The sequence below is a fragment of the Eupeodes corollae genome, chromosome 1 (genome assembly GCF_945859685.1).
Source record: "Eupeodes corollae chromosome 1, idEupCoro1.1, whole genome shotgun sequence".
Taxonomy (NCBI): Eukaryota; Metazoa; Arthropoda; class Insecta; order Diptera; family Syrphidae; genus Eupeodes; species Eupeodes corollae.
In genome coordinates, this window is record NC_079147.1 from 109,969,938 (window position 1) to 109,992,113 (window position 22,176).

The window sequence follows — 22,176 nt, forward strand, 5'->3', positions numbered from 1 at the left end:
GTCAAATATTTATCGAAGTGAATTTTGATTAATTGTAAGATTCGACTATGACACACAACTGGAATCGACGCACTTTTCCAAATATTTTCGATTTCTGTACTCACAATATGAAAAACTTCGGAATTTGTCGGATTTTTACCATTATATTTTGTTTTCAGATGGCTTTGTGACAAAAGAACATATTTTACTACTTCTTTTACTGTTGGTAACTGATTTTTTTTTAAGTTCTCTAAAGGGTCCGAAAAAGGTACCATTGTTTCTTGTCGTTGAGGTCCAGAGCTCATTTTGACGAAGATGATTAAATAATAGCAAAAATACAACCCAATTATAACACAATACAAACACTACCATAAACACTTCAACAATTGATTTATTTACATAATTTCTTTTCCAAGTTACCAAAACTTTTATAGAAAACGTCACAGAAAACTGAATTTTTAAAAAGAATCAAGTAGGCGGCTTTTTCTACTAGCGATGAAGCGAATCGAACAAATACATACAAATCTTATGTTCGATTTTTTTTTTAAATTTGAAAAACGTTGCGTTTCACACCGCAGTTAACTAGATATAGATCCGTTATACTTATATTTTATTTTGAAATACGAATTAAAAGAATTCATAAATACTAAATTAATATAAAGGAATCTTGCGACGAACGAATAGTATAATTGGTAGGTGCCTAATAAGGACAAATTAACCATTTTTTAAGAAATTAAGTCTGATAAAAACCAAAAAGATGTTACCTACCAAACTTTCAATATATCAGCGCCAAGTGCTAAAAACACTATTAAATAACTAAATAAATAAAGTTTGAAAATGCAAAAATTTGAAAGAAAAATTGCATATTTTAATACATTTCAAGACGCGGTAAAGGCCCAAAAGTAGACTTGATTTTTTCTTTCTTATTTTTGCCAAACTATATTCGTCAATACTTTTGAGGGGTCTTTCGTTAAGTTGTTCCAAAAAAAAATTGACGAGACGCCCTATTGTGCAGTGATAGCAAAGTGAATTAACGTTTTTATAAATAAAAAAAAATAAACAACACCTCGAATATTTCTCTCCAAAGTAATTTTATGCAACAAAGAATAACGTTTTTGGCAGCTGGTAAAGTTATGAAAAAAATCAAATTGACAGTTTTTTTTTTACAAAAAATAAAAACCTTAACAAAACATTACTAAAATTTGGTAAAAATTGATTTTCAACTTAAAAACCTTCTTAAAAACTAAAGATATTGGCTTCAAATTAATTTCATCCTATAGAAAATATAGTTTTCGACATTCAGTAAAACTTTTATTAAAATCCAAGTCAGCTTTTTTCAAAAAAATTAAAATCTACAAAAAACAGTACGCTGCTGGTAAAAATTGATGTTGGGTTTATTTAAATAAAGGTATTGACTTCAAAATGATTTTATTCTGTGAATAATATTCTTAAAAAAAATCCTATCTGTATTTTTTTTATAAGAAATAAAAACTTTCAATAAATGCTGCTAAAATTGTTTTTCTCTTAAACTCTCGTTAGCAAAAATAGATTTTGAAATAAAACTATTTCATCATTTTTAGAATAATTAAATCGACAACTTTTTTAGCAAAACTAGAAAATCTACAAACCTTTTAAGCAAGACAAATCGACAGACGGGATGGGAAGCTATCAGTATAGGTGGCAAACCAGCCTCTTTATAATTAGTTGAATTGTCAAGTATCAAAGTAGGTAGGTCTACCAAATGTCATGATAGGTTTGACAGATGCTGCCATTTGCAACACCAATGTAATAAAATGCATTTTACCACTCACAATCCAAACCTTCTTATGGTTAAAAACGATGGTATGACATTTTAAAAGACCTGATATGGCATAAAGCTAAAAGCATGATTCCATTATAAAACTTCACAACGTGCTAGTTTATAGAGCAATCGAAGTTGCCAAAATGGTCTGAGTCTTGGACACTACTTGGAAACTACAACTAAACATGACTCTTAAGACTTTTTTTTGAAATATATCAAAAATAAACTTTAAATACGATTAAGGGTTTCATCATTGGAGCAGCGAATACTGCTAAATAAAAACGTATTATTATTTTTAAATTATAATAAACAAAAATAAATTAGTTAAATTACTTCATGGTAGTTCCGTTCAATTCATATAAAATATATCAGCATGTAATTGAAGTAAACCTAAAGAATATCTTGTATGTGTCTTAAACATCGAACAAAACGACTATAAACATTTTTATAAAATATTAATCCGCTAACAATAATGCTTGTTATTCATATCAAATTATATCCTAACCGATTGCTAAGCATTTTGAATAATACATTAGCAAGTTTATATAAAATACATACAAACCTATACAAAAGATATTTTTAGCATGATAGTATTTTACTTTTAATATTTAATTATTTAATAAATCAATAATAATATTTTTTTCTATTTTTATTGAAGGAACTGGAAAAGACCAAGAATCCGATTCCGAAGGTTGGGAAGAACGCGAACAATCGAGAACACATTCCGTTAAATTTTCAGAAGATTCCAGCACCGAAAAGGATACACCTTTTGTGCGACAAAATACACCTCATCCCAAGGAGCTTAAAGCAAAGGCGCACAAATTATTTGCGAAAGAACGCAGTAGAGCAGAAGAAGGAACCAATTTGGATACACTGTCAGAAGAGGTAAATTTTAAGTTTAAGCTTGATTAAATATGCTGATTCTGAATGCGAAGAAATAGACATATTATTATTAAAAACAGATAAATTAGAAAAAAATATAGAAATGTAAAAATATAGTTTAAAATGTTCACATTATGTTATGTATACAGTGGCTCCCACGTCTAATCGGACAAAGAGAATGTACATTTTTGCAATGCAATTTCTCCAAGGAAATGTATAGACAAAGTAGAACTTAAGCAAGACTTTAAAACACATTTAAGCCTAAAGTAAGTTTAAATAAATAAGTAGTCGAGTTCTAACTGTTTTTAAACTGTAGTAACTCTGTAACGTTTTAGTTTTCAAGCCAATTGACAATATTATTATTAACCTTGTATTACAGAAGACTTTTACGTATGTTTAAGGTAGCTTCCTGCTTAACGTCGAAATAAAAAGAAAATAAACGCTTTGGAAACTCTTAAATTGTTTTCGTTCGTAGCCAGGGTAGGAGATCAGTATTAGAAATAGCAAAAGCTTTTCAACAGAGCCATTACACAGTCCATTAAATAATTTTACGATACAATGTGAACAGAAAATTAAAAGCTGGAGATGAGTATGATGAGAAGCTAGCTTTTATACTAATCAACTAAAATCTCTTCTTATTTTTGGAATCTCTAAAGATTTTTTTAAAAGACGCCACAAGTAAAAAACTCAGCAAAAAAACCACCAGAAGAAGTATCACTATCGAATTAGTGACCGAAATGACCGTACAGCCTTGCATAAAAAGGTGTACTTACTTACTTAAAGGATTGAATTCGAAGACATTCCGGGCTGGAGCGTTGATGTCATTAACAAGCTCAAAGTAATGGCTGAAACACAAACACGCTTCAGCTTCGTCTGCGTTACGTTGTGCCTGCTTCGAGGTTGCTTTGAATGACACTTCCAATATGAAATTTCTAAAATGGCACTTCTATCATTAACAGCTGTTATTATTTCTCAAAATAAAAAAAATATGAGTTTTAAAATCGAACAAATTTAATTTATCGCGGAAGTAGCTAACACAGCCTATAATAACCAATGGGAATCCCACCAAAGGCAAATGTATTTTGTTTGTTGACTTTTTTACAGGTGTTAAGCTCTCAGACAAAGCAAATGTTCAGCAAACTTGAACTAGAGTTCCCGTTTTCCTTACGAATGTCAAATGAAACGTGAGATCGGAGCTTCATTGTGATAGCATGCATTGAATTCCTATGGCTGAACTCGTAAACATCAGGCGAAACTGAAGCTGAAGCGTGTTTGTGTTTCAGCCATAAAAGCTGTCCATGTTAACGTTTTGTCCAAGATGTCGTCGTTCAATGTCCTTTTTTTAATGAAAGCATATACTTGGTCTTGCCCCCATTGACCACTAAATTGATCTTGAAATCTTTTTCGACCTTGATATAGCAAACGGATACGTTTGACAGGGATACCAAAACTAGATAAGAAGATTGGTATCGATTTGAAGTTCCTGGGTTTTTCCTCGATCTACCGAAATGTGAATATTTGGTCAATGGTGGACTTTTCTGGTCTTTACCTACACTTATAAGCATCTATCAGGTTGTTGACGAAAGCTAAAAAGCTGTTCATTGTTTGTCAATCCGTAGATATAGAAAAATATTATAAATCAGGTTTTATTCACGGACGAAAGAAAAATGAACCTTAATGGTTCAAATGGAATAATGTACGCATGTACAGTACTGGGCAAAACATTTGCAACTAGAACCTCCAACATTTTTCTTAAAAAAAAAAAACAATTGTTTAGAAAATCAAGCAGCAAAATTATTTTTTAAGTTTTTTAAACTCTTTTGATATTACGTTATAATTGTTGGAAACAAAATGAACACTCTTCACTTAATTAGAAAATAAATAACAAAATACTTTCATAGTTGGTAAAATTGCCGTGCAAAACATTTGCAACTTAGGTCTTACAACTAAATTTCAAACTGTTTTCTTACTTCAAGGCAAGGAAATGTTTATATTTAATTGCATACCCTTTATTTTTAATAACGGCTGTATATCTTCTGGTCATTGAAGCAATAGGGTTATTAAAAAGCGTTTTTGGAATATCATTTCAATGCCTCTGAATTCCAGCGAAGAGGTCACTTTTGTGCCTAAAATGTTGTTCCAAGTTCTTCTCTTCACAATTTCCCACAAGTTCTCATTGGGTCTTGGTCTGGGGAATGGGCTGGCCATGGTAAAACCTCAATCTTTTTTCTGCAATCCATTTTGTGGTCAACTTAGACTTGTATTTGGGATCATTGTCTTGTTGGAACGTCCATATCCCAATAAGCATAAGGCAGCATGCTGTTACAAACGATGTCTACATAGTCTTCAGACTTCATTATGCTCTCCACTTGTCAAATTGGCCCGATTCCTTGGCCAAAGAAGCAGTCTAAGACCAAAATTAAACTACCTCTATACTTGATCGTCCCTTTATTGTATTTTGGATTTAGCCTCTCTCCTCTTGGCTTTCTGACATGTTTTCCACCCGATCCGTGCATACTGAACTTTGATTCGTCAGCAAATAAGACCGTTTCCCATTTTTGGGGACTCCAATTGAGATGAGTTTTTGAAAAAGCCAAACGAGCTTTCACATTTTTTAACAATAAATGGCTCTTTTGCTATTTAAAACCAACGCAATCCAAACTGCAGTGTGCGGCGGCGTCTGATAGTTGATAGGTCAATGGTTAACCCAAGTTGAATTTTTGCTTTTCTTGGTTTTCTTCGGAAGAAATTTGTTATTTTTCAATCATCTTTTACTGTTGTGCTTTGAGGCCTTCTTCCTTTATGATGGCATAACACCTTTCCACTTTGATTCTATAAAAAGTTTATTCTTGAATGGAATATTTCTTTGAAATTTCTTTTTGTGATGTTTTTTTTTCAAAGCACTAACATTTCTGCATTTTATTTTTTTATAATATTTTTTTCCCGCGATTTTTAAACAATTTTTTTTGTTCAATTTAAAAAGAATAATTTATCTTAAAAAACCCGTTTTATCGATCAAAGTCCCATCTAATAGCAGTACTGTATGTCGGAAAACAGATGAAGAATTTTCTCTTAAGCATACTCGAGCTACTGTAGTACCCGTGGAATGATGGCTAGTGCGTTGGTCTGTCATGCGAGAGGTCTTGGGTTGGATCCCTGCCTGTGCCACCTAAAGTTTTATTCAAGGCTAATGCCTCTTGCGAGGACTTGACAAACTCTCCAAGAGTGATTCTTGTCATGAAAAAGTTATGTCTCAAATTAGCCGTTCGTATTCGGCATATAAACTGTAGGTTCCCTCCATCCCTGCAATTACTCGCACACAGGAATGGTTGAGAGTTGTAAGTGACTAGGCCCTGGTTCTCTACGGACTGTTGTGCCACCTAGTTTTTTATTTTTATACTCGATCTACTGTTAACCATGGCGGTAGGTCGGTCAATATATCAAGATGTGTTGCAAGTTATGGTGTTCGAAACTATCATATTGTGTATATCAAATTACTAACTTCCATATTTTGAAACAGTGCCAGTTCTATACCAGGACTCATAATACACAGCAAGGTCATGGTTATTGTATAACTGCCCAAAGGTACCTAAAATAAAGATAAAGTCACCTAACCTGCACTCGAGGATATTTGAGATGAACTTGGACCTCGAGTTATTCAAAAGAACTTTAGAAGCATTAACGAACTTAAGACGAACCTTCAAGAACAATGGCAAAAAGGACGTCCTTAAGTATGGTAAAAACTTGTCTCTTTAGTATGTCGATGCCATTAAATCGAAGAGTTACACAACCTGGTAATAAATATTTAGTGTCCTATTATGTGTAATATACGAAATTAAAGAGTTTCTTTTGATTTCTAATATTAATTTGCTGTTTAATGTTTTAAATTGTAATTTTCGCTTAATTAAAACATAAACGTGTATATACATATGTCATATAAAATGGTTATAAAGTTCTACACTCTCCTTACGTTTTCTCGTTTAAAATGTAATTCAAAAATATATATTCCATGTGCCGATAAGTCGTGGGATCCACTGTACAATAACTATTATTATTGACTTTCAAAAACATTACATTTTAAACAGATAAATAACAGAAATGCCCATGTACATAATTCGTATAATATGTAGATAACAGAAACAAATGTTTATACTCGTAATTTTTCTTATTTGTACAGAGTTCATCGAAACCTTCATCGTCGGTGAGAAACGAAATGAATTCATCAACAATGGAAAATTTAGCAGAAACACAAACCGAACCACTGCTTCCAACTTCACCAACTCAAGCTATTGTAGCGCCCTCTTTGGTTTCAACATCAAACCATAAACCCACACTAAATTCTGAACAAGAACCCTTGGTTTCACCAACTGGTGCAAGAGAAGCGGCCAATTCACAATCTTCAAACGAAGATGAAGAAGACGATGACGACGAATATGTAAGTATTTCAAACATAAACCACTTCCTGGACATTCAACAACATTTTTAACCGTTTCATTTAAATTAATTTATGTTAATCTTTGAAATAGGATTTTAATGAACGAAAAGTTGGTTTCAATGTAGACGATAAAGAAGATGACTTTTATACTAGGCCAATGAAACTACACCGAAGGTAAGTCAGCTTACTTAATAACGATAAACATTAATTTCAAAGTTGTAACTGATTTTGGTTTTGAAATCTATTTCAGAGATACACCCCATCATTTGAAAAACAAACGTGTCCAACACGGAGTTCTTGATAAGCAAACTACTGAATTGCTAGCAAATGCTATGAAGAAACAAGAACTTCAAACTAAGCAAGTAGTTATCACAACTGTTACATCGCCAATCGAAGAAGCTCCCGAATTAATTGCTGAAGCAACCAATGATAACTCAATTGGGGCTCCATTTGAATCATCCCTATCGCCCATACCACCATCATCACAAGCCTCAACCCCAATACCCGTGCAAATGCATGAGGGTGAGTGTCTTTAAAAAACAAAAACAAACCGTTAATCGCACATAAAATACTCATAAATAATTTCTAAGAATCTTTTCTATGAATTTTTACTGTTTCAAGTCACGAAGATGCTAAAGTTACATATTTTTTTTTAATTGTTTTATTTTTTTCTGTTAACAAAATTTTCTCTCGACTTAAGATTCATTTTTTTATAATTTTCTTTTTGTTTTTCTTTTATTTTAATTTATATAACTTTTGTTCAATAAAATTCTTTATTTTGGTTTGTATTTAATAATATTGTATTGTTTTGTTTATTTTTTTTCTTTTCTTTTGTTGGTATATTTTGGGTTCACTTTGATTTTTAATTTATTTTTATTATTTTTTGGTGGATGGGATTTTTTATTTTTTTATTTGTGTATCATATGAAATGCACTTTTCTTCATTTTGTTTTTCTGTTGTTCATTTGAAAACGATTTGCATTTTTCATGTTTATTTTGTGGCGATTCTCCGTAAAAACATACGAGTATTCAAAAAAGTTAAAAAATTATTTCAAATTTATTCAACCGTTGTTAATTGGTTGAATTTTCATGTTCGCTTCCAAAATAAACTATGAAATGGAAAAAGTTCATTTTAGTTGGTGGTTTGTACTCTCTATGAGTTTTTAAAATGTTAGTTTTTTTTAAATTTTTGTATTGTTTTTATATTGGAAAATGATTTTTGTTCTATGTAAGAATAAATTGTAAAGGGGGTGTTTTTGATTATCACTAAAAAGGAATAACAATTTAGATTGTTATGACTTCTGAAAATCAGAGCCAAGATTTAATAGTTCATTACACACTGCTGAACAATTCTTAGGAGCACTACTCTACTCTTAAGAATGCAGGAAGTGTTTGGACAGTGAGAATCAAGATAATTTTTAACATATAAATAAAATGAAGAAGTCCAGGTTTAAGGCACAAAAATGAGATAGACGTGAGACGTGAGATATTCCTAGTTCTTTGGTTAAAATGCCTACCGGATTTAACCGAGCTTAGATTGCAACATTTAATTTGTGTAATGTCTTCGGGATCATTCTTCTTTATACCATAACTATTTTAAGTGCTCTTTCTTAAACACGTATATTTGGGGTAAGCAAGCATAGAATGTATGGTTAGGTTTTTGAATGTAAAGAGCTTTGATTTTAATCAGGAGGGGGTCACTTAACATAACACTGAACTTAACATAAAGATGAGCTATTGAGCACCGCTTTAAAGGAGGGTGATACAATTTAAATAACAAAATGTTGTGTATCTTAACTTTTTAATTCCACATTTCAAAGGCTTAAGTGATAACTCTAGTTTTTAGATTATTTTAGAACACTGTTGTCAAGTTTTGGTCTCATTACTTAATTGGAAGGCTTCCTTATACATATGTGAAAATATTCCAAGATTCTAACAGTATTCTAATTATGCCTTATTAAGGAGCTAAAATATAAAAGTTTAGAGTGTATTTAATGCATTTAACGCATATTTTCAAGAAAAGTTTGCCAGAAAAATATGATCTTTTTTCGTAGGCAAATAAAGCATCATTTGATATGAAAAATTTCTGGCTTTTTTGACGTTTATTATTTTCTGACTCAATTTCGAGGAGTCGGTTATTACTATCGTTATCAGTCTGCTTACTCGTAGATAAATCTTGGAACTTGAAGATGAATTCAACTGTCATGTTCTAAATGGAAGTTGTGAAGGAGTCGCTAAAGGGGAGTATATCTTCATTAGAGGATCTAGTTGTTCTGTCATTGACTATTGCTTCATATCTGGAAAATGAAATGATGTCATAAGTAATTTTGAAATAGGAGTCGAAACGTTTTCAGATCATATGCCGCTTGAAATGTACAACATCACAATCTCCAGTCAATACAAGACAGCTTAACCTTGTTCCAAAACTGATTTGGAACGATAGGAACCGAAACGTTTACCAAACAAACTTAAACAAAGAACTGGAGACGCTTGGAAATTTGGATATTCGTGCTGATATAAACACCCTTCTAGAAATGATTAAGAAAGCAAACCCGAAAAACAATCCGCAAAAAAAAAATATAAAGCATTAATTAAACAAAAATGGTTTGATGTTGAATGCTATAAATAACACCCGCTCATCTTCAGAGTTTTGGAAAGCTCTTAAGCATCTCAATGGAAAAATTATTACTATCGCTCTGGGTTTGCAGGCATCTGATCTTAGAGACTACTTCATCAGCCTTCTCAATGGCTCAACAAATGGTCCTTTGGTGCAATATGCAGCTCCCTCGATCCTCGATGAGTACTTAGATGCCCCTTTTTCGATCCAAGAAGTGAAAGAAGTTTTTGCAAATGCAAAATTAAACAAAGCCCCAGCGGATGACCGGATCCCCTTTGAATTCTTCAAACACGCCACGGAAAAAATTATCTTTCTTTTAACATCCGAACTCAAACGAATTTTCGAAAGTGCCTCTGTTCCGGAACTTTTTCATAAGTCAATTATTTTTCCGCTTCACAAAAAAGGTAGCTACGAGGACCCAGCAAATTACAGAGGGATTTCTTTTCTTAACACCTGCGCTAAGCTATTTGCTGGACTTATTCAGGACAAGAACATTCTATCGGAATTCCAGTCTGGTTTCAGGAAAAGGTATTCAACCATAGACCATATTTTTTCACTGCTGAACATTGCTGATCTTTATAAAAGGAAGCAGAAGAAATTATACGCTTTCTTTATAGACTTCCGTGCAGCTTTTGACTCTGTCGACCGTCAAGCTCTCTTTTACAAGCTATCTGTATCAGGTGTGTCAAATAAAGTTATAAACGTGCTAAGAGCGATGTACGACAACAACTTAGCTTACGTTTGGGATGACGAGTCTATATTCGAGGAGTTTGCAACAGTAACTGGTCTTAAGAAAGGCTGTATTCTTAGCGCCCTCCTATTTATAATTTTCATAAATGATATTACTGATGAAGTGAGAGGTGGAATCACCGTAGAAAGATTGACTGTTCCAGCCCTTAAGTATGCAGATGACATCGTGCTATTCTCCGAAACAGTAGATGGCATGCAGCTGATGATAAACAGGCTTGCAATATATTGCAATCGATGGAATCTGGAAGTTAATTTGCAAAACTCGAAGATGATGATTTTCAGAGGTGGGGGTGGCAGATATTCAAGAAATGAGCAGTGGCAATATAACGGACAGACAATCGACATTGTGCGCGAGTACAAATACCTAGGAGTTTTGGTAACCTCAACCCTGAATATGAGACAACATTCCGAACGCAAGTTTGGGGATATTCCTCCTTTGAATCTGTGGAAAAATTCCTAAGATATTTTTTGAAAAGAATACTTCGACTACCAAAAACTACCCCAAACTACATGGTTTACCTAGAAACAGGTACACCTACTTTGATTATGGACACCCTCGCAATACACTTCAACTACATTGTAAAGGTATTTGAAATGGATGGTAATCGGATACCAAAAAAAGTTCTAAGAGCAGCTAATTAAGGAAAAGGATCAATGTTCGAAGAATGGACTAACCTCGCCGAAACATGTGGTACAATCATGAACATATCCTCAAGGGAACAACCGTCAATGCTAAGGAGAAAGTTCAATAAGATCCTCGAAAATTTTGGAAGCATCTTGTTTGAGAGATTTGCATCGGAAGCAAGTTCTTCTCTGTCTAGATGCTACTATAATCGTCTTAACTATAACCTTCAACAGAACTCGTACCTTCTAAATAAGAACTCATCAAATAAAATAAATATTATTTTCAAAGCAAGAGGAGAATTGCTTAGTCTCAACTTTGTACCCCACCGACCAGATCTTCCTTTACTGTGTAGTCTATGTAACTTGAAAGCGCGTGAAGATACATTTCATTTTATTGAAATATGTCCTGTTCTGCTTGAAATTCGGTTGAGATACTTCAACAAACGCAACTTGGAAGAAGGAGAAATGCTCAGCATACTCAACGGCGACCAGGGATGGGATGGACTTAACAACTATGTTATCACAGCACTGCGTTATAGAAAAGCTATTATTGAAGAAGATTTTTAATTATATAAAATAGTAAACAAAACAAATTTTAACAATTTCTGTATTTTTTTAATGAATTCATATTATAATATGTCACTCTGGTAAACGGCCAAATAGGCCATACCAATTAGGCTTTAGAAATTAATATTATGAAATGTTATTATTCTAAGAAATAAAGAAGTCCATTAAACTTTAACTAAACTACTCGTAGATTGGAGCTGATGCTAGAAGAAAAATTCTAAAAAAATGACTATTTTGCGTGAGCATTTTGAAACATTTCAATATTAAATGAGTCAACAAACCTTAAAAACTAAAGAGAGAAAAATGCTTGGTTCTTGAATTTAAGGAAATAGGTGCATTTAAGAACATAATTTGTTTAAAAACTAAATAAAAACAAATTAAGGTAAACAAATAAGTTGGAAAAAAACTATAGTGTGTCACTCACAATTTACAGATTGCAGAATCTCTTTTTACTTAAGTTGTCGAGCGATTCAAACCTTTTATCCTTAATTAAGATATATGAAAAAAAAATATTTCTTTCTCTAAAATAAAACCCAGACACTTAGTCTCGTATAAGAGCTTTAATTGGATACCTTAAATCTTAAATGTATAGGAGGGTTAACATATCGAATTTTGTATTTCATCGGAAATAGGACTAATTCGAATTTGTGTGGGTTAACACCAAGTCCGACGATCAGCCAAAAGTATTAGTTTGTCCTAAGCATTTTTTAAGAGTTCTTTTAGTGTTTAAATGCTTTCCTAAAACAAAGTTATCACTCTGAAACCCTCCACATACAGACCAATTAGAATTTCATTTACTACATAATACACTAACTATCTACTAACGAATCTTCTAATAGTTGCCCAGTTTTAAGTCCTGAAGTGAACCCTCTACAGAAGTCTTGTATCAATACTTGCCTTTAAAAAAAAAAACCTCAAAAATTAGCGCAATTATGACTGAGACTTTTCGTGCAGATTTCAATTCTTCGAAGCTGTTGTAGCTTGCCCTTGTGATCAGACTTTGTTTATATGTTAACTTGGGACCTGAACGAATTTGATTGTTACAAGTTGCGGTTAGATAGCTACCAGGAAAGTGAGTATCCAGTAGAAAGTTCATAAGTTCAACGATTCTTCACTTAAAATTGTCCATTAGCCATCTGCATTTTTCAGACAGCTTGACATAGCTGGAAAGAGTAAAAAGAATTTCCCGTAGCATCGATTCCTCGGAAGTTTCTTCAATTTCTTTATAAATTGAATTAAACATAATCTAGAAATTTTCAGTCAAATCCTGCTCCTGAAGATCTTCCATTTTGATACACCTTTGCATTGCACATTGCCTCTTCTTTGGAAATATTCAAGCTAAATCTTTAAGTTGGGTCTTGAATTGAAAAGACTTTTGAAAATTAGCCAAGTTATATGGATTCAATTTTGTAATTTGTATATATCTGTCCTCAAATCAACTACCACACCATTTCAAAAACCTACTGTCCAGTAAGTTCAATTTATCCTTTGCCTATATGTAGAACCCCTGGTTATTGAAGAAATTTTGGACTCTTAAATAGACACTTATGAAATAATAATCGTCGTTCAAAAAGCTGAAGATGGAAAAGCATTTTAGGTGAATTATATTTCCGTAAAAATAATTCAAAATGTAACACCGACTTTTACGAAAAAGTTAGAATTACTTTTCAATAACATTTTAACAACCGCCATCTTCCTCTCTTCGTTCAAAAATTCAGTTATTTTCCCTATTCATAAGAAAGGTGATCCGAACGATGTTGCAAGTTACCGGAGAATTTCATTTATGAATTGTTTAGAAAAACTATTTGGGGGATTCTAATGAACAGATTAGAAAAATCGGATTCAGGAAGAATTACCGTACAGTGGACAAATATTTTTTTTTATTTAAGCAGCTGTCGACCTTATCAATAGAAACGAAGTTATGTATAAACTCTCTTAACTTGGAATCTCTAAAAAAAAAACCTTAATCATGAACCTTAAAGTTGGGCAGCATGGATTGGTGGATAAGTAAACAATAAAATTACACTGGTCTTCAACGAAATCCAACTTTTAATAAAGCTATACTTTTCTTAAGGATTTTAGTATGCGAATTCCGAATCTGAAGTCAGAATTGCTGTAGTACGTGAGGTTTTAAAATATTCAGGTTACAAAACTACAAAAACTCGCTTTTCAAGTAAGGTAATCTTCTGAACTTAATTTGTATCGGTTTATGAGAGAACTTATGTTTTGCTTTTAAATTCAGTTTCAATCTTGTCAATATGTCTTCTGATTTCGAATTTAGATTCCAATATTTTCGATCAGTTCTCGTTTTTGGGGCATATCATTTTCTTTGAGGTTTTCATATATATTTCAAAGTTCTGACATGAAAGAATTTTTTCGACTTTGGATTCAAATTCAGTGCATCAAAAACTATAAGAAAAGTATGCTTTTGTTCCTGGGACGAAAAATTCTGTAGCTTTGTGTCGAAAGTTCTTTCTCATAAAGATGGTTCTAATAGAAAAATAATACTTATATAAAATTACAAAACATGTTTCAGACGGTCCTTCATCTTTTCACTAAGAGCGCTCAATGATTTTTCTTGATCTTTCTGAAACCGGTGGTTTATATCATAGTCAAGGCTCTTCGTCATGTAACTTTATTTAATTTTAATTTATATAAGATGATGTGTATCTTAACTTTACATTTACATATTTCAAGAGCTAAAGTGAAAACTTTAGTTATAAGAATAGACCATGTCTAGCAAGACATGGTCTAATTATTTCAATTGGATTACTCCCTCGTCCCTACATATAAGAAGCCAAGATTCCAACAGTTTTCGAAATTTGCGATTTCAAAAATAAAATAATAAATCGGGTGGCGCAACAGACCGTTGCACTTCTGCTGTGACGACCCTAAACGTCGAATACTCAATCTGTGAGTTGATTAATCTAATGCTAAAAAGCAGGATCATCAACTCTAAATTCTGAGATTTTTACATAAAAAGGTCTGTGAGTAGATTCACTCCGGAAGGTGGTGCTCTATCCCCTCTCCTGTGGAACATAGTGGTTAACGAACTACTAATATCCCTTGAGAGGGAAGGCTACAGAATGGTTGCATATGCCGATGGTGTTGATATCGCCGTCACAGAAGAACATCCTAATACACTCTCCTTCATCTGATACCCCTCGACATCTTCAGTAAACAAGTGGCAGCGAGTACAGCGATAAGCCTCGACGCCTCATCTCAATGGACCAACAACAATGAGGGGCACTCCATCATTTTGAACCTCTTTGGTTCTATACCAAAGTACATGCACTACACTATTGCAAAACCCCAATTTGGAAAAAACTTCAAGGTATCCATTCCATCCAGAGATGAATGAGAAGACAAAAAACTCCTGGATAACAAAAGTATTCATTTTTATACAGATGGATCCAAGACAAATGAGGGAGTTGGTAGTAGTGTGTACTCAGAAAAGCTTATTGTAGCGTCTTCCAAGCGGAAATTTTAGCGATCAAAGAGGTTCTCTCCTGGCTAAGAGAAAACGTGATATCAACTTCTGATATCCGCACCTTCTCTGACAGTCAAGCTGCTATTAAACCTCTTGACGGTGTCTCAACCAAACGGCCCTCGATTGCCGATCGTCTCTTATACAGATGGCACAGCAATTTAACATTCACCTCTGTTGGGTGCCGGGCCACAGAGACATCACAGGAAATTGTAGAGCCGATGAACTCGCTAAAAATGGAACCGTCATACCTATTTCACCTGAAAGAGAGAAAATAGGTATACCGATAGCTACATGTAAACTTCTGCTAAAAGAAAGAGCTTTTACGATAGCAAACCCTAGGTGGCACAATTTACCAACATGCGCAGCCACAAAACTCATATGGCCTTCACTGGACCTAAAGCACTCTAAAAATTTGTTATCTCAAATCAGAATTCATATTAGCTCCCTAATCTCTCACCTTCTCTGCACTTGCCCTGCTCTTTCACTAAGACGCAAACTTCATCTGGGAGACTACTCTTTTGAACTAGCTAAAAAGGATATCAAATATCTTCTTCGCTTTATAAAAAGCTCAAAATGGTTCGACTAGTAAGAAGTAATTCTCTAGATTCATGTGGTATCACAATGGGACTTTTCTTTTGGCCTCAGTTATTGGATTCTAAATCCGCAGCCACGTTAGCATAACCTAACCTAACAGTCCGTTGAGAACTAGGGCCTAGTGACTTACAACTCTTAACTATTCCCGTGTGCAAGTACTGCTATCAGGGATGGATGGGACATACAGTTTCAAGCCAAATCCGAACGGCTAATTCGAGAAAGCATAAGCACCAGAATTGCTCTTGGAGAATATGTCAATTACTCGCAAGAGGCAGTACCCGTGAAAAAAATATTTAAGTGTAAGTTTTTTCAGAGACACCAGAAAATGCACAGCTCCTGATAAACCGGCTTTAAACATACCTACAATAAATGTCGAAAAATCCAAAATCATGCAAGTATTTAAAAGATCTCATAGTGTTGTAAGAGGCAGTTGGTACTGCACTGGACACCGTCTTGAAGTCACTAAAGACTATGATTATCTATGAGTCAAGTTCAACTCAGCTATGGATTCCAATACCATCTTATTGAAAAGTCGAAGTCCTCCCTAAGTTTATTGAATATGACATGGAGGAGTATTTTCTCAAACCATAATTGATGAATAGATGAATTTGAAGCAGTAGAAGAACTCCAACGAAATTTGTTGCTTCACAATCAGATAGATACTCGTTTGACAAAGAAAATGCTCATGTATAAATTTCGCAACATGGGTTGGTGGATCATAAAGTGGCAGAATATTTCCAATACCTGTAAACAAATTATTCACATCGATCTAAACAACTTATATCGACAGAAAAATGTTCCTTAGAATAGAAGACTTTGTACGAGAATCGTTTTAAACAGAAGCTCAACAGTCAGAGACCAGACTTATTTGCTCCCATCTCAACCTTAACCAATCAAATAATAATTATTTTCAAGACACACTCAAATATAATAAATATACATCGCTTTACACATATAGATGCACCAATATGTACTTTGCCAACTGACGGCTATGCCATAACTTTAAAATTTCACAGAGGATAGTTTTTTTAAAACCATACCACCAATTTATACAAAGTAATAACAACAAATTTTTCAACTTTATCCTAAAAATTTAATATTCATACGTTATTAAGGAACATAAATATAAATTTTACCTTTCTTTTATTTCCAAAGCTTTTCCTTGAAAAAACGTCTCAAAAATTAGACAACAACAGTTTTGTATCCAGTTCATAAAACTCCTAAGCTTCCATTTGTCAAATAGTTCTTTTTTTTGCATTTTTCAATCAACCACCAAAATGAAAAATAAAAAAAAAACTTAATAAAGGAAATGTTTTTTCTTTAAAGAATGTCAACCCTTAATCGCAAAGAGTTTATATAGTACGTGTAAGAAGAAAATGGGATTCACATTAAGGCCAACCGGAATACAAAGATATTTTATCAGCTTTTTAACCAGATTTGTATCTTTTTTTTGTTTATGCAAAATTTTCTTCTAAGCTCATGACGAAGAAGAAGAAAAATAAGACGAAGACGACGACTTGTGTAATCTTGTTTAATGTTAATAAAGAAAAAGGTCAAAATACATTTTTAAACGGTCGATAGCGCTAAAAGGATAAAATTTTAAACAAAAATAATAAAAGAAAAAAAAAAACTAAGCCTTCAGTGGCTTTGCTTCTTTTGGAATATCTCATAATGTACCCAACCTAAGACATTGTACTGTCTCGTACCTTAATTTAAATTTGTCGTATTTTTTTGTTTTGAATTTTAATTTAAAAAAGTTGAAGGATTTTCTTCATCTTCTTCCTTTTTTTTTGACAGAATGACTCACAGACTCAGACATCGGAGTTTTGTAGAAGGGAGGATTTATATATCTTTCATTTTATTGTGTGGGGAGTTGATGGAAGGTTCATTCATCTGATGGTTGATTTGAGCTTTGAATCAAATAATTCCACGATTAGGATATTTTTAAAGGTATTTCGCTGGTGATGATGGTTAATTTGTAGTTGGAATCAAAGAATTCGTATCGTTTTATATCTTTTAGAGGATTTAGGTATTTTTATGATTGAAGTTGAATGTAGAATCCGGAAAATGTTATCTTTTAATTTCAATTTTAGGTTCATAAAAGCAATATCCTTTTTCTTTTTATACTTAAGGCTTTCCAAGGCATAGTCATCTAGGTAACCTTTTTCAAACATTTCGTTTATGGAACGAAGCAAGGAATTAGATTCGAAAATATTCTTCTTTCCATGTCGAGATTTTTCTAAGAACATTTTATAACAAAAAGATTATTTTATTTTCATATGTCAATGAAACTGCTGATCAGGCGATTATATAATAAAATATTTTACTAAGTTCAGTTTCGCCTTACCTCACTCATAACTTTAAAGGAAAAAATCCAAAAAGAACCCATACATTTTATCGAAAGATTACTCCTAATGAAATATATAGGTAAATGTAAACTTACAAAATTCTTTACTCTTTTTGAAATTCGTCCCTTATTAAGGAAAAATGAATTCATGGGTTCACGGTCGTCATAACGTATTAAAAAGTTTAAGATATCTTTTTGAGAGAGAAGTTTTATCGGCGATTTGAAAGAAGAAGAACATGTATACATCTTAAGTAGAAGGACATCAACATGTCCTTGGCCAACAAAATATAAAAATTAAACGAATAGGATAGATGGTGAAGGATTAGGTAGATGCTCCTGCCTTTTTGTTGTTTCCGTCGATTTTTCCACATTTTATTAAATTAAAATTTCTAATAAAAAGTTTCTAAAATATTAAAATTTTTGATATAAAAAAAATAAATAAATAAGATGGCGCAACAGTCTGTAGAGAACCAGAGGCTAGTGACTTACAACTTTTAACCATTCGTGTGTGCGAGTAAATGCAGGGATGAAGGGGACCTACAGTTTATATATTCTTGGAGAATTTGTTAATTTCTCGCAAGAGGCAGTACCCGTGAAAAAAGCTTTCGGTGGCACAGGCAGGGATCGAACCCAAGACCTCTCGCATGACTGTCCAACGCACTAACCATCGCGCCACGGGTACTTTGATATACATATGTATATGTTTTAGAATTTCGATGGCACAATATCAGCCGAACTACAAAAAGCCTCAGACATAATTGCACCAATCCTTGGGACAATTTTTAACATCTGTTTATATCTGGTCCATATTTCCTCGTTTATTGTAAAGGCATATCGGTGGAAACGTCGTTACACACATTTGCAAAATCATCATGGTTAGTTAAAGTGGCTGTCCGTGATGGAATAGGACACACTTAGGCCAGTTTAATGGTCCATTGTAATACCACATGAATCTTGAGGCTTTTTCCTAAGCTCGAATACTAAACTGTAATGCCATCTCCATTAGAGATGATCAACAGTTATGGACTGTTATAGAGTTTGTAGAGCCTGATTATCTGAGAAAATACGGATATAAGATGTTGATATTATGTTTTCTTTAAGCCAGGACAAGACTTCTTTTATCTCCATAAGTTCTTCCTGGAACACGATTTTTTTAACTCTTTCATGTACGCTTCCAATTTAGTTTTGTATCTAAGACAAGACCAAGGTAGTTGGCCTCGTCTGATAATTTTAATTGGATTCCTTTAATATAGGGAGGGTTGACAAATGTCTAAGTCATTTTGTAAGAGTTCTTTTAAAGTGTTAAGATGATTTCCTGAAACTGCTATAGCAATGTCGTCCGCATAGGCGATCACCCTGAACCCTCCGCATCCAGACTAGTTAAGATTTTATTCACAACTAGGTTCTAGAGGAGAGGGGATAGAACACCACCTTGCGGTGTTCCTCCAGTTTTGAGTTCATTATTCTGCTAGTCAGCAATAAATAAATAAACTCTCGAAGCGAACTCTCTATATTTAGAGATGTTAGTGCAGATGTGTCCCCGTTGTTAAAGGCACCTTCGATGTCAAGGAAAGCAACCATAGTGAACTCTTTATGATGGAAAGAATATACGACAGTGCGTACTAAGGTGTGTAACGCTGTTTCCACCGATTTACCTTTACCGTAAGCATGTTGAGACGAAGACAGAAGTCTTGTATCAATACTTGTATCAATCAATCTTTCCAAGGTCTTAACAAGGAATGATGATAGACTTAAAGGACGTACATCTTAAGGATTGACTTGCTAGCATTTACCTGCTTTGGGTATAAAAACAACTTTTACTTCTCTCCATGCCGAGGGAATATAGACCAGGTAAAGACAGCTGGTAAAAATTGCCTCAAGGATTGGTGCAATTATGTCAGAAGTATTTTGTAGCTCGGCTGGTATTATTCCATCTGGTTCTGCAGATTTAAATGGTTTGAAGCTGTCGAGAGCCCATTGTAGCTTGTCCCTTGTGATCAGACCTTGTGGATATGTTGTATTGAGACTTGAATGTATATGACTGTTGCAAGTTTCGGTAAGAGAACTACCAGAAAAGTGAGTGTCCAGTAGTAAGTTCAGCGATTCATTACTTGAATTTGTCCAGGAGCCGTCTGCATTTTTCAAGCAGCTTGATATCGCTGGATTAGTTGAAAGAATTTTCCGTAACCTAAATGCTTCAGAAGTTTCTTCTTTCGTGCCACAGAAGGATCGCCAGGAAAATCGGTTAGATTTCCTTATTGCCTTCTTATAAATTCTTACAAGGCTAGTCTTGCGGCTTTGGCTCGGTTGAAAAGTTTTCGCATTCTTTCCTGAGCGCGTCAAGCTCACCATTGTGGTTTCCTCTTATGTGTATAAATGGACAAGCAATTTCTAGCTAACCGTTCATAGCTGAGGTGAGGTCAATGACTTTGTTGTGAAGTTCATTAGCTTAAGAGGAAGGACTAGATAGTCCAGGTTTTAGTAACTTTTGTAATAAGTTACTGTATGTAGCCCAGCTGGTTTTCCAATAATTTGGAAAAGTCAATGGACTAGAGTTTTCATCCACATTGACATTAAACAGGATATATCTATGATCAGAGAACGAGTGTTCTTTGGATACTTTCCAGTCCAAGATCATATGGTGAATAGTATCGGAGACAAGAGTTATGTCTAGGACTTCTAGTCGAGTTTTAGTAGTAATAAAGGTTGGTTCATTTCCAACATTACTTACTAAGAGATTAGTATCAGTAGTGGAATATAATCAAAAAGAGACTCATTTCTGTCGTTTATATCTGGACTCCTCCATACAGTGTGATGAGCGTTAACGTCTCTCCCAAAAATTAAGCGAGCTGAGGATGAACTAAAGAGTTCGTCCTCGCTCAAAAGAACCATATTTATGTAGTTCCCAGTCTCCATGGAGGTATGACTGTTGTCGACTTTTTTAAAAGGTCGAGTCGTGATCGAAGAGGGCATGGGTACATCGCCGAATTCCGGTAGGAGGGAAGACGACGTCCCAGGCCTTCCAACCGCGAGTTCGCCTTCGAGTGTTGCTGGAGGCCAGCTATCTGCGATATCCTCATCTTTTTTTGTATCAAATATTGATTGTTTTAAATCCATAGTTAATTGAGGTCAGGCCTAGAGGATCAAGGGATTCTTTATTGAGTTCCCTAATGGTACTCTTATTAAGACTATCCTTCACCTCCTCGAGCTTTTGCGATCTTAAAATAGTGAGTCGGCGGGGATGGATTGCAAACCTTGATCATTGCGAGAATGTCCTCGATACCAAGAGGTTCGATTGGAATCCAAATATGGGCTCTAGGTCCACTAGAAATGTCTTCCTTAGCATCAACCTCGAGCTTCGCATCTGGCAAAACTTCACCTTACCGTCTGACAGCAAGCTTGTACATATACATGTAAGCAGACCTCTGATCGCCACAAACCATAAGTTTGACATGACCTTGATGCCAACCCCCATCGCTTGTGAAGGGAAGGGGTTCTGGAAGCTCTCTCAAAATGCTTTGAAAGACACCCGAGAGCTTTACCTTGACAAACTGCCGACGATCAGCCGAAATTGTGACATCATTCTGTCAATGACCGCAACCACGACTTTGCCCTTCGTGATGTTACTGAAACTAGGTTTTTTGATTATATTGAAGGTGCTGGTATAGTGCACACCGAAGCGAGCGGTTTGCTGCGGTGTCCTTCCAGCCTCCAATGATGCACCAGAGCCTTTCAGGATTCTTGAAGCTTGCCACCTTTGTTTAGGTATCGCTACCTTAATACTCATGTCTTATTTTTGGCTTGATTTGACAGATTTGGACTTTATTTCCTCGAATTTTACATTTTTGCAAACGTTTCGTAGAAAATTGAATTCGGATAGTATGTATTTCATATTTCCATATTCTCATTTGCCACGTGTTCAACAGTTTTGCAACCTGAAGCGTAAAGACAAAACCAAAATCAGAAGCCGTCTGTAGACAGGGCTGAACAAAAAAGATAGACAGCAGCTGACAGATAATTTTCAGAAAAAATTAAACATAAAGTGGACTCTTATAAAACCGATTCAAAAACAGTGTACTAAACATCCCTAA

At 34.1% G+C, this 22,176-nt stretch overlaps 1 protein-coding gene across 15 annotated transcripts in view; it reads left to right on the forward strand.

Moving 5' to 3' along the window:
* The window catches only part of LOC129953701 (protein lap4), a 448,072-nt gene that overhangs the window by 195,933 nt on the left and 229,963 nt on the right, over positions 1-22,176 (forward strand). For all 15 annotated transcript variants that reach the window (XM_056067065.1, XM_056067064.1, XM_056067066.1 and 12 more), the window contains 4 exons: positions 2,439-2,665; positions 6,840-7,097; positions 7,189-7,271; positions 7,348-7,619. In XM_056067065.1, the coding sequence (XP_055923040.1) occupies positions 2,439-2,665; positions 6,840-7,097; positions 7,189-7,271; positions 7,348-7,619 (840 nt within the window). The remainder of the gene's footprint in view (positions 1-2,438; positions 2,666-6,839; positions 7,098-7,188; positions 7,272-7,347; positions 7,620-22,176) is intronic.